The 12,224-nt window shown below is 41.1% G+C and overlaps 1 protein-coding gene across 1 annotated transcript in view; it reads left to right on the forward strand.

The window, feature by feature from the left end:
- LOC126412037 (leucine--tRNA ligase, cytoplasmic) overlaps positions 1-9,510 on the forward strand; it is a 169,650-nt gene extending 160,140 nt beyond the window's left edge. Inside the window, exons 18-19 of the mRNA XM_050081412.1 lie at positions 3,203-3,431; positions 7,252-9,510. Coding sequence (XP_049937369.1) covers positions 3,203-3,431; positions 7,252-7,484 — 462 coding nt within the window. The 3' untranslated portion in view covers positions 7,485-9,510. The remainder of the gene's footprint in view (positions 1-3,202; positions 3,432-7,251) is intronic.
- Positions 9,511-12,224: the final 2,714 nt, after the last annotated feature.

The following is a 12,224-nucleotide window of genomic DNA, read 5'->3' on the forward strand; positions in this document are numbered from 1 at the left end:
TTACTAATGTCCAATGCGGCTTTCGTCGCCGCCGCTCCGCTGTTGACCACCTTGTGACCTTGTCGACATTCATCATGAACAACTTTTTGCGAAGGCGCCAAACGGTAGCCGTGTTCTTCGACTTGGAGAAGGCTTATGATACCTGTTGGAGAGGAGGTATCCTCCGCACTATGCACAAGTGGGGCCTACGCGGTCGTCTGCCCCTTTTTATTGATTCCTTTTTAACGGATCGAACGTTTAGGGTACGTGTGGGTTCCGTATTGTCCGACGTCTTCCTCCAGGAGAACGGAGTGCCTCAGGGCTCCGTCTTGAGCGTAGCCCTTTTTGCCATCGCGATCAATCCAATTATGGATTGCATTCCACCTAATGTCTCAGGCTCTCTCTTTGTCGATGACTTCGCGATCTACTGCAGTGCCCAGAGAACATGCCTCCTGGAGCGCTGCCTCCAGCGTTGTCTAGACAGCCTCTACTCATGGAGCGTGGCAAACGGCTTCCGGTTCTCTGAAGAGAAGACGGTTTGTATCAACTTTTGGCGATATAAAGCGTTCCTTCCGCCATCCTTACATCTCGGTCCCGTTGTTCTCCCATTCGTGGACACAACTAAGTTTCTAGGGCTCACGTTGGACCGGAAACTGTGTTGGTCTCCACATGTCTCTTATTTGGCGGCCCGTTGTACACGTTCCCTTAATGTCCTCAGAGTTCTTAGTGGTTCATCTTGGGGAGCGGATCGCACTGTCCTGCTTCGCTTGTATCGGTCCATAGTCCGATCGAAGCTGGATTATGGGAGCTTCGTCTACTCGTCCGCTCGGCCATCCCTCTTACGCCGGCTCAACTCCATCCACCATCGGGGGATACGTCTTGCGACCGGAGCCTTCTACACTAGTCCTGTCGAGAGTCTTTACGCTGAAGCTGCCGAGTTACCATTGACCTACCGGCGCGACGTACTGCTGTGTCGGTATGCCTGCCGGCTGTTGTCTATGCCCGAACACCCCTCTTACAAGTCCTTCTTTGCCGATTCTCTCGACCGTCAGTACGGGTTGTATGTGTCTGCCCTGCTGCCCCCCGGAGTCCGCTTCCGTCGCCTGCTTCGACAATTGGATTTTGCCCTCCCTACCACCTTCAGAGAGGGTGAGAGCCCGACACCACCTTGGCTCCAGGCTCCGGTTCGTATTTATCTCGACCTCAGCTCACTCCCGAAGGAGGGTACTCCGGCTGCAGTGTATTGCTCACGGTTTGTCGAACTTCGTGCTCGACTTGCTGGTCACACCTTTATTTACACCGATGGCTCCAAAAATGACGATGGTGTCGGCTGTGCCTTTGTCGTCGGGACCGCCACCTTTAAATACCGGCTCCTTGACCAGTGTTCCAGCTTTATGGCCGAGCTTTTTGCTCTCCATCAGGCCATTCAGTATGCCCGCCGCCACCGCCATTCATCGTATGCACTCTGCACTGACTCACTCAGTGCTCTTCAGAGCCTTGGGGCTCCCTATCCGGTCCATCCCTTGATTCAACGAATACAGCAGTCCCTCCATTCTTTCGCTGATAATGGCGGTTCTGTCAGCTTTCTGTGGGTCCCCGGACATGTAGGAGTGCCTGGGAATGAGGCTGCAGATGCTGCAGCCAAGGCTGCAGTCCTCCAGCCTCGGCCAGCCTCCCATTGTGTCCCGTCATCTGACGTTTGTGGGGATGTATGTAAGAGGCTTGTGTCCTTGTGGTGGGATGCTTGGTCATCCCTCCAAGGAAACAAGCTCCAGGCAGTAAAACCGCTCCCAACTGCTTGGACAACTTCCTCCCGACCATCTCGGCGCGAGGAGGTCCTTCTGACCAGGTTGCAGATTGGGCATTGCCAGTTTAGCCACCGCTACCTGCTCTCTGGTGACCCAGCCCCGCAGTGCCCTTGTGGTCAGGCATTAACGGTGCGCCATGTTTTATTGTCGTGTCCCCGTTTTAGTCAATTACGTGTTGTCCTGTCCCTGCCATCTACCTTACCGGATGTTTTAGCTGATGACGCTCGAGCAGCTGCTCGTCTTCTGCGTTTTATAACTTTAACTGGCTTGACCAAAGACATTTAACCTTTTTACTTATTTCATCTGCATCTTTGTCAGGTCCTTTTGATGTCCCCCCATCCCCTTGAGTTTTAGCGGGTTCCTTGTGCTCTAACACCAGTGACTGGGCGCTAATGACCTCAGCAGTTGAGCGCCCTTAAACCCTACCCAAAAAAAAAAAAAAAAAAAATCGCACTTGAAGGGATGCAAATGGTCCACAGTAATGTTCACTTAGTCCACAGCTGTCAGGACAGTGCATGTTTCAAGCAGTCTTTTGCCTGAATGTTGATGATGTATCCACACATGACTATCAACCACGTATAACAAGACGCATGATTCATCCACGCATGCAACATATGACCATTGATCCATGGCCCAGTCTCGATGCTCCTGTGCCCACCGCAGTCGTAATTGACAGTGTTGCTCGGTCACCACGGGAACACAAGAGGGATCGTCGCCGATGGAAGCACTTGTTCAACAACACACGGTGAATGGTGTACTCTGAAACAGTTGTACCTCAACAGGATTTTACTCTATCATCAAATCTGCCGCAGACAGCTGCCTACCCTCCTTTACAGCGTGTGCAAATTTCTGATCTCTATGTTCATTCCCAATACCTTATTGCCTACTCATGGTTTCACCATCCCTCAGTCACTTTCCATAGATGCTGACAACAGCAGCATGTGAACAGCCAGCCAGCATTGCCATTTCCGAAAAGCTTGTTCAGAGACCCTGGGCCATAACAGTCTGCTCTTTGTCAAAGTTGCTTATGTCAATAGTTTTCCCCACTTGTAGACTGTATTATCACTAGAATGAATCACAATTGGTTGCTGCTTTGTATATATACTTTCCTTGCTGCATCATGAGCACACAGTGCCACCAAGTGGCATTCAATCTCACATTGAGCAGTGGTGACTACATTTAGACTCATTGTAGAGAGAGAGAGTGTGTGTGTGTGTGTGTGTGTGTGTGTGTGTGTGTGTGTGTGTTGAATAATTCGGTGGTGTCAGGTATTTTAATGTTTGTTATGTTACAAATTAGTGATTCTCATACGCTATCTATTCTAAATTTTATTTAGGATATTAAGGATAAACTGTGTTTGTTAGAACTGAGCTAAGTGTATTTACTTGGAATTGCACTTCTTTTTTTTTTTTCAGATAAAAGACATTGAAGTCCGTTATACAGATGAGGCACCCGAAAATGTTGCACAGGATTGCAGGCCTGGTTTTCCTTTCATGACATTCAGTGCTCAACAGGGAGTGGAATTAACCTTAGTGAATCCACAACCATGCAGTGGACACTTCACTCAACATATAATTGTTTACAATGGTGACACAGTGTCTACAATTCTGAAGCAACTGATGCAGCACAATGGAAATATTAAAGGTTAGTTTCATATTCATAATTTTTGAATGGAAAGTTAATATGACTGCGTGCTTTTATGGGTGCTTGGTTAGTACATTGTGTTTTACGTGCTACTGCAGATGTTAATGCATTGTGATGTAAAATACAGTTTATTACCAAGCGCAGGTGGCATGTTTTGTTGCTCAGATTTTACACTTTGTAAATTTTTTGGTAGGACTGTTATGCATTGCTTTTGGTTTCACTTGACCAGATGTGGCTGCTCTTCTGGGAATGTAGATTGTACTAAAAGGTAGAAACATTGAGGAGTCTTTAGATTTGTGCGTCCTTCATAATGAAAAAAATAGGTTTGAATTATGTTATTTAAAAGAACAGATATGACAAAGCAAGAGCCGCAAGCAGATATAGACATACAGTGCACTTAAGAAAATCAAAGAAAACAGCAGAAATCTTAAGGGAAGATGATGCTGCTTAAAAGTATCAACAAACTTCTGTGGATATGTTTACACACACAAAAAGAGAGGGATGGTGGATAACTAGCAGATCATCACAGAACCATTATGCCATTCCTGATGTAAGGGTATGTTGTGTAAAAGAAAATTGTTTTGTATACTTATAATATGGCTGACAATATCAAAAATGAATTAATAGGGGCATTGGAGGACATCTTCAGAAAGCAGGATTTTTGCTGTTGACAAAAATATACCATAGAAAGTTACACATCCATACCATGCAGAGCCAATGGAATAATGGAACAGACTTACAACTAGTTCACAGCAAATAGCTTATCTCTCAATCTTAGAGACATTCATTTTATGCAATTCCAAACAAATCAGAATGACTTGCAGGTACCAGAAGTAGAGATCAATGGACACACACTAGATGAGGCTCCATGAGGGAAATTCCTCAGTATCCAAATGATTAATGAACTGAAGTGGGATCAGAACATGGATAAGCTAAACAAAAAAGCTAAATTCTGTCAGATTTGCATTTACAGACCTTGTTGTATTGACCAATATATGGACAACTATTATACTTCCACTCAAGATTGCCCTATGACATAATCTTCTAGGGTAATGCAGCTAAGGTAAAAATACCATGTCTTCTACAAAATCATGTAGTAAGAGTATTGTGTTAAGTCTGTAACCAAACATCTTGTAGAAGCTGCTTCTGTGACACTGGGATTCTAAAACTTTTATGGTGATATATACAATCCCTAATAGTATTTGTGGTTAGTAATCAGTATTTTATTTATAAAAATCACAGTGCTCACTGTGCTTTGCGTAATCTGTTAATCAAATCAGGCTGCTACAGATGAGATAATTTGTAATATACTGCTCCAGTGACACTGATAATCAAATAAATCTTAAATCCCCCCCCCCCCCCCCCTCGATCTCATCCCTTGTTTTGACCTAAGCTGAAGTCTGCTAAATTAACTGCACTAACAGTTTTGTATTCAACATTACGACAGAAAACAATCCCAATACAGTGCAACATTGCAGTGCATAATGCAGGTAAGCTGAGGAACATAAAGCTGGCGGGTGCACAAGGGGGCGGGAGGAGAGGTGGATGTAATATGACTTATTCACTTGTGCCTTCATCTTTGCATTTGTGCATAATTATATATATTTCAGTAATGTTCAATATCAAATAAGTCCGAGTGAAGTTTAATTAAACAGCTTGTTTTGTGCATTGTGGCATTTTAGATCAATGTAAAAATTTGGGATCCTACAAAAGGCAGAGACCATGAGAATTATGTTTTAAAACATATTTTTTTATGCTACAGAAGGAGCAAAGTAGCATTATCAATTTTGTGAGGCTTGGTGACCAACTGCGTGTCAGACTGCCAATCGAAAGGTGCAGGGTTCATTTGTCAGTCAATCTTAAGATTTTTTATGTCATTTATCACTTCTTTCAGCAGTATATGTAAAACGACTAGCAGCACATTGGTTTGGAGTGCACATTGAACTGTAGGTCCCCCTGTAACTGACGGGATAAGTCAGAGGAAGCTAAGGGAATACTGTCTTCACTAGGACTGTGCCTTGTAATTCACTGTGGTGTTCAAACCAAACTCTGGGTTGAGGATGATCTATTAAATCTTTATGAAATCTTAATCTTTAAATGTAGAAATTCAGCAGAGCACAGAACAGGGCAGTTACTAGGAAGAATTAAAAACTGATCTAGCAGAAATAAAGTTCATGAAACTGTAAGATTGGTGGATAGTTCGCACAGATACAGTTCTGATTGGTGCTTGTTGATAGCAGTGACAATCGTACAGCAATATCACCTCAAGAGTTGTAAAGATGGTCATCATTCATCTGTGGAATTATGAAACCCTTGCATATATTATTAGTGCAGGTGAAATTCAGCCTGGTCATTTCATCTTAGCCAGCCAATGAGAATAGTTAGTTCTGAGGTCCATTGTTAAAATCTATTAGAAGTTCACTGTCTGACCATTCAAACAAAATGTGTAATGTCATTTTACATAACAGTATGAAGGTCACAAATTTTACATTGTACTTTCACACCTTTTGGACACATTCACATGATACCACATTAAAAGTTTGAGCAGTTTACAGTAGTCAGCAATTCTGCAATATTCTTAAGTACGTAATAAAATTTATGTACACTGTAAGATTGCTTTGACAACTCCTCTGAAATAGTGAAAATCTACTAAGCTTTCAGATTAAAAAGTTTGTATTTTGTTGTATTTGTGGGTGAAGTTGGTGATACTTTGAAAACAACCAAATGCCGCCAATCGCTGGTTTTTCTCTTTGATGCTACCCTTAGTCCCCTCATTGTGTACTGTTGAAGTTGTGAAGATAAGAATGTTTGAAGTGGTTGCCAAGACATCTTCTGTCCATTTTCCACCAATATATTTTTCAAGGGAAAAGATTCATATTATTTTATAATGTTTTTGAATGTTAATGTGTGTTATGAAATGTTCAAGAATATTCTCAAATGTTTTAGAATACAGTGGCTGATATCACTTTGATCTGCACTCCTCATAACCAAAAAGTTGTGCAATGTAGTAAAGACAGATGAACAACCAATCAATAAAGTGTATCCACTTATAGAGAGAAACTATTGTGTGAGTTGACAGTTTCAGCAACAAAAAAGTAACAGTTCAGCCAATAAATTGGCAAATACGGAGTATGATAATGGGGGAAAGGCAAGTCAGTATTACACCACAAATTCCATTCATTTCAACTAACTCACCATTCAGCTTTTAAAGACTCAAATTTATGGTAAAATTAGCATACCATATGATTAGAAAGCACAAGAACAAATATTCTAAAGCTGCAGAGTGAATTTTAGATGTTCTCCCATGGACTGTTATAAAAAGCATATTCGTGTGTACGACAGCCACAAAGCTTTTTCCTCGGTGCACCCACAAGTAAACAACCAAATGTAATGTGTAACAATATATGTAAAAAAAAGTTAGTTGCTAACAGATAAGATAATTAATTGCATATTTTTCTCCAATTCGGAAAACAAACAGAAAAAAGACTAAGTGAGTCCTTTTCAGCCAGTGAGTCACTAAAATGTTTGTGGCTCTGTGGTGTTCGACATAGCAACATGTATAAGTAATTCATTAATTCAGTGTAATCTCCAAGAACCTCATTACATAACAAACAATTTTTTTTTTAGAAGATAATGTAGTTAACACTATGCACTAATGGGATACTTCGTTGGTCACATCATACATGCCAGTGAAGTCAATATTCTGAGACAACTAATTACACATTTACATACAAATAGTTGCATCGTTTAAAAAATAAGTTTTGTTATGTTCATAGGTCCATTTGTTTGATTTGTAACTATTTGTGCTGTTTGGTTTCAGATACATCATGTATTCAGTTGTGGTTTTATAAAGATCCTGAATTGGGTCCCCGTAAAGTGCCTGTAGCTGGTAAAGAGACTCAACATGCTGTACGCATAAGCCTTGAGGGAACACTCCATGTGAATACAGATAAACCTGGAATTGAACTTGAGTGCAATGGTACACGACAGTACATTGGAACAAACATTTTATATATAGTTTCATCAGCAGAATCTAAGAGTGATAATGCATAATGACTGTTCTCATGTATTAGTTCATCAGTGCATGATCAATCTCCATTAATAACTGGAATGGAACTTGCAGTATTTTGTAATTATGTGCATAGTTTAATGGCTGTTTCAGTCAGGACAACAAATTGGAAAAAGGAATATATTTTCTTAGGTAAATGAAAGAAAGGACATGATGTGATTCGTTATGTAATAAGTACACTAGATCATCTCAGTACCGCAGTGGAATGGTATTTTTAAGAATTGTGGCATTGTATGTATCGGATCTTGCAACATCTAATGAAGGGAACTTGAGAGAGGCATGTGTACTTAAATATAAAGTAGTAATCTAGTAAGGAAGTATGTCTGACTTGCTGATGGGGTAGATATAACTGCCTAAAATGTACACACGATTCTCGCTCTTCTTCCTGTTGAATTTCATATTGTTCTTCAAATTTGAATAGGTCTGGTTTTGTAGCAAGCCTGATATACATTACATCCTTTACTCCACATTATTTTTTGTTAACAGGTGCTTCAAAGACCTAGTTTCCCCTAGTAACAAATGGATTAATCTTCATTGAATAATACATGCTGGTTTCTTTAATCTGGCAGTTAATTACTTTCATTGTGTCCTGCTTTAAATATATTTACTGTTTTCACTGCAGTATTTTGTTTTGTGTAGTGAAGCTAATGTGTGTGAAGCAGGTATAAAGTGAAAACTATTGAAATTTGAGTTAAGTGTCAAAATAGAATAAAAACTGAAGAAAATGGCAGTGGCTGAAAAACAGTTCAACAGGTGTTATCATTGTTTCATGAGCATGTTGCATCTGTGATATCATCCTACATTGTAAGTAACATTTTCTTACATGGTCTCAGTCTACTGTGAGGAGACTTGTGCTCATTCAGCATTCAGATTTTTCTGGTTCCACGAAGAATGTTAATGTTTTCACGTAATTTTACATCCTGGCTTTAATTTGGCAATATGTGTCATTTTGAAATAACATACCTTGAAGGTTGCCTCAATATTCTGTACAATCAGACCAGTCTAGTTGTATAAAATTAAAAAACAACTTCAAATGCAGGTGTGAGTGTACAATAAAGTACAGTTTCTTAAATTGACTGCTCTTTTAAGCTGAACATGTTTATGTACAAAAGTAATGGTAAGCTATTCCTTGAAAGTACTATTGTTTTTATTTAATGTTCTATGTGAGGTACCAATCTTCTGAGTAAACGAGACATTTGCCTCAATGTTACAACTGACAGCAACAAATTACCTTGAAGAGCTCCAAACTTCAAATTCTACCACTCAATAATAATGGTATGTTTCACGGTTAGTGGCGTATTTTTGTTTCAAATTTCAAACTTAGTAACAGATTTTCTCATTAATCTTTTTTTCTCATATTTTCTACAAGAGCATTAAAGAATTCTTAAAATATCATTTTATTTATGAGTATAAGAATTTCAAACAATGGAAAGTATGATGGAAAACAGCGCTACTGTACGGAGATATTGCTACTCACCCAGAAGAAGAGGCATTGAGTCATAGACAGAAACACACATGACACATGGTCAGTCTCTGGAGCCCCAGATGCCCTAGGGCCTTAGTGTCCAGAGACTGGCCAAATGAGTAACAGTTGTGCTTGTGCATGACTTTTCTACTGCTGACGAAGCACTTTGTCCATAAGCTGAAATAGTTGTAGCACTCTTTCCATTTTACCTGTCTGCTACTCAGTGCCTGCCCTATGGAGTAAGTAGGAATTTGTCCTTTCCAAATTAATGTAATAGCTTCAGTGTTTAAGATCCACACTGTAATCTGGCTGGCAGCAGGTTTAAATTTAATAGCACACTGAACTTGTGTGTATTTCTTGCAAACTTTGTTACCTATAGGTCACACACACACACATTTTACAGTCATAACCAGCTTTGTTTTATAGCACTTAGGGTTCAATCCTGTTTTTCCTGATGATCGTTAACTTACACCTTTGTTTTATAAATTTATAAATTATTAATTTAATATTTATTGAACAAGTGTGCACCATTTATTTATATATTTTCCAATAAAATATTTTCACTATGAGGAAATGTCTACTTATTTATTTATTTATATATTTTCCAATAAAATATTTTCATTATGAGGAAATGTGTGTTGTTTTGATACACATGACGGTGCTTCTATGTTGGAAGACTCTGTAGGGTAAAATGGTTTAAAGAACTTCAGTTGATATGAATATTACACTGAAGTGCCACAGACACTGGTATAGGCATGGGTATTGAAATACAGAGATATGCAAATAGGCAGAATATGGCGCTGCGGTCGGCAATGCCTATATAAGACAACAAGTCTCTGGTGCAGTTGTTAGATCAGTTACTGCTGCTACAATGACAGGTTATTAAGATTTAAGTGAGTTTGTTGCAAGAACGATACCAATGACGACTGAAAAGAATCGTTCAACGTGACAGGAGGTCAACCTTTCCGCAATTTGCTGCTGATTTCAATGCTGGGCCATCAACAAGTGTCAGCATGCAAACCATTCAACTAGTCACCATAGATATGGTCTTTCGGTGCCAAAGGCCCACTCGTGTACCCTTGTTAGCTGCACAGCACAAAGCTTTACGCCTCGCCTGGGCCCAACAAAGCAGTCATTGGACTGTTGAGTGGAAACACGTTGCCTGGTTGGACGAGTCTTGTTTCAAATTGAGAGATCTCCATCCCCTCGTACTCTCATGGATTTTGGACAACCCTGCAGGATTCATGGTGTCAGTTCCTTCCAGCACTACTTCACACATTAGTCAAGTCGATGCCATGTTGTGTTGCGGCACTTCTGTGTGCTCGCAGGGGCCCTAAACAATATTAGGCAGGTGTACCAGTTTCTGTGGCTCTTCAGTGTAAAAATCTTCTAGCAACTATCTACTGTTAACTGATTCTTTCCAATTTGTGTCATTAACTGTGTGGTTAAATAGACTTCATGATACAGTTCTGCATAACTTCCAGTCGCACTGGTAGACACTTATATCGAAGGAAGCATGATAATAAACTGGGGAATTTTTTTAGTGAACAGGAAAAAAGATTTATTTGGAACTGATATTCTGGAGGAATGTAAGGAGGAAATGAATATTAAAAATTATTGAAACAATTGATTTTTAAGAAGTAGCTTTGACAAGAGAGTTTGGAGCTGTGCTTGGTTGCTGGAACTCCAAGATGACATATTCAGAAAAATGGTGCAACATCTAAATCGATAGACTCGTAGTTGAAAGGAGAGGGTTTCAAATTCCTGGCTTGCTATCCAGATTTAGGTTTTGCATGGTTTGCTCGAAAAAAGAAGGCTGATATTTCATACTCCATTCTTGTCCAATGAAAACATGTACTCTGTCTCTAATGATCACTGTTGTCAGGATGTCAAACGATTATCTTCTTTCCAAGAAAATAGTAAGTAGTTCCCATTTAGAATATGAACATTATATATCCAGGAAAGTGGCATGGCTCCGAGGCACTGGAACCTCCATTAAGTATCCTTGACATTGGTTTCATGTAGTTTCTCTATACATCACTTCAGTGGAATACTCTCTCTCTCTCTCTCTCTCTCTCTCTCTCTCACACACACACACACACACACACACACACACACACAGACGACTGCCAACTCTGGCAGCTAGGGCCAGAATACAACTTTCAGGTGAGATGGAAGCAGCAGTCTGGAGAGGGTGGGGAAGGGGAAGGGATAATAGTGTATAGGTGGCGGGAGAGAGGGCACAGAGACCGGAGGTTTTGGGCAGGGAGGTAGGGAAAAAAGGAGAGCAGCAGGGAAAGATGGTGGGTGCGTTGGCAGGGGGGTGGCAAATAAAGAGGGTGAGAGATGAGAATTGGGAGGATATGATAGAAAAGAGAGGCTGGAAACTGTTGGGTGAAGGATGTGGGGAATGAGTGTTACCATAGGTTGAGGCCAGGATAATTATGGGAGTGCAGAATGTGTTGTAAGTATAACTCCCATTTGCATAGTTCAGAAATGCTTTTGGTGGAGAGGAGGCTCCAGATGGCTTGAGTAGTGAAGCAACCACTGAAGTCATACACGTCATGTTAAGCTGCACGTTGTGCAACAGGGTGGTCTACTGTGCTCTTGGCCACAGTTTGGCAGTGGTCCTTTACCCAGTGAACAACTGGTTGGTAGTCATACCAATATAAAAAGCTGTGTAGTGATTCCAGGAGAGCTGGTAAATGACATGGCAGCTTTCACAAGTGACCCAGCCCCTGGTGGAGAAGGATAAACCTGTGATAGGACTGGAATAGGAAGTGCTGGGTGGGTGGATTAGGCAGGTCTTGCACCTGGGTCTTCCACAGGGATATGATGCTTGTAGCAAGGGGTTGTGATTGGGAGTGGCCTAGAGATTGACAAGGATGTTGTGGAAGTTGGGTGGGCAATGGCACACCACTTCAGGATGGGTGGGAAGTATCTGGGGTAGGATGTTCCTCATTTCAGGGCATGATGATAGGTAATCAAAGCTGTAGCAAAGAATGTGGTTCAATTGTTCCAATCCAAAGAGGTACTGGCTGATGAAAGAGAGGGGGGGGGGGGGGCACTCCCCTGTGGCCTGTTCTTCGGGTGGTGTAAGGATCGAGGGTGTGAGGAGAAAGGCACATGAGATTTGTTTGCAGACTACGTCTGGGATATAGTGCCTCTCAGTGAAGGCCTTGGAGAGACATCAGCATATTGGGGAAGGGAGCTCTAGAGCAAAGCTGTATGAGAAGGACTTTTGGGTTTGAAAGGGATG

This window comes from Schistocerca serialis, chromosome 7 (genome assembly GCF_023864345.2).
Source record: "Schistocerca serialis cubense isolate TAMUIC-IGC-003099 chromosome 7, iqSchSeri2.2, whole genome shotgun sequence".
In the NCBI taxonomy this organism is placed as follows: domain Eukaryota; kingdom Metazoa; phylum Arthropoda; class Insecta; order Orthoptera; family Acrididae; genus Schistocerca; species Schistocerca serialis.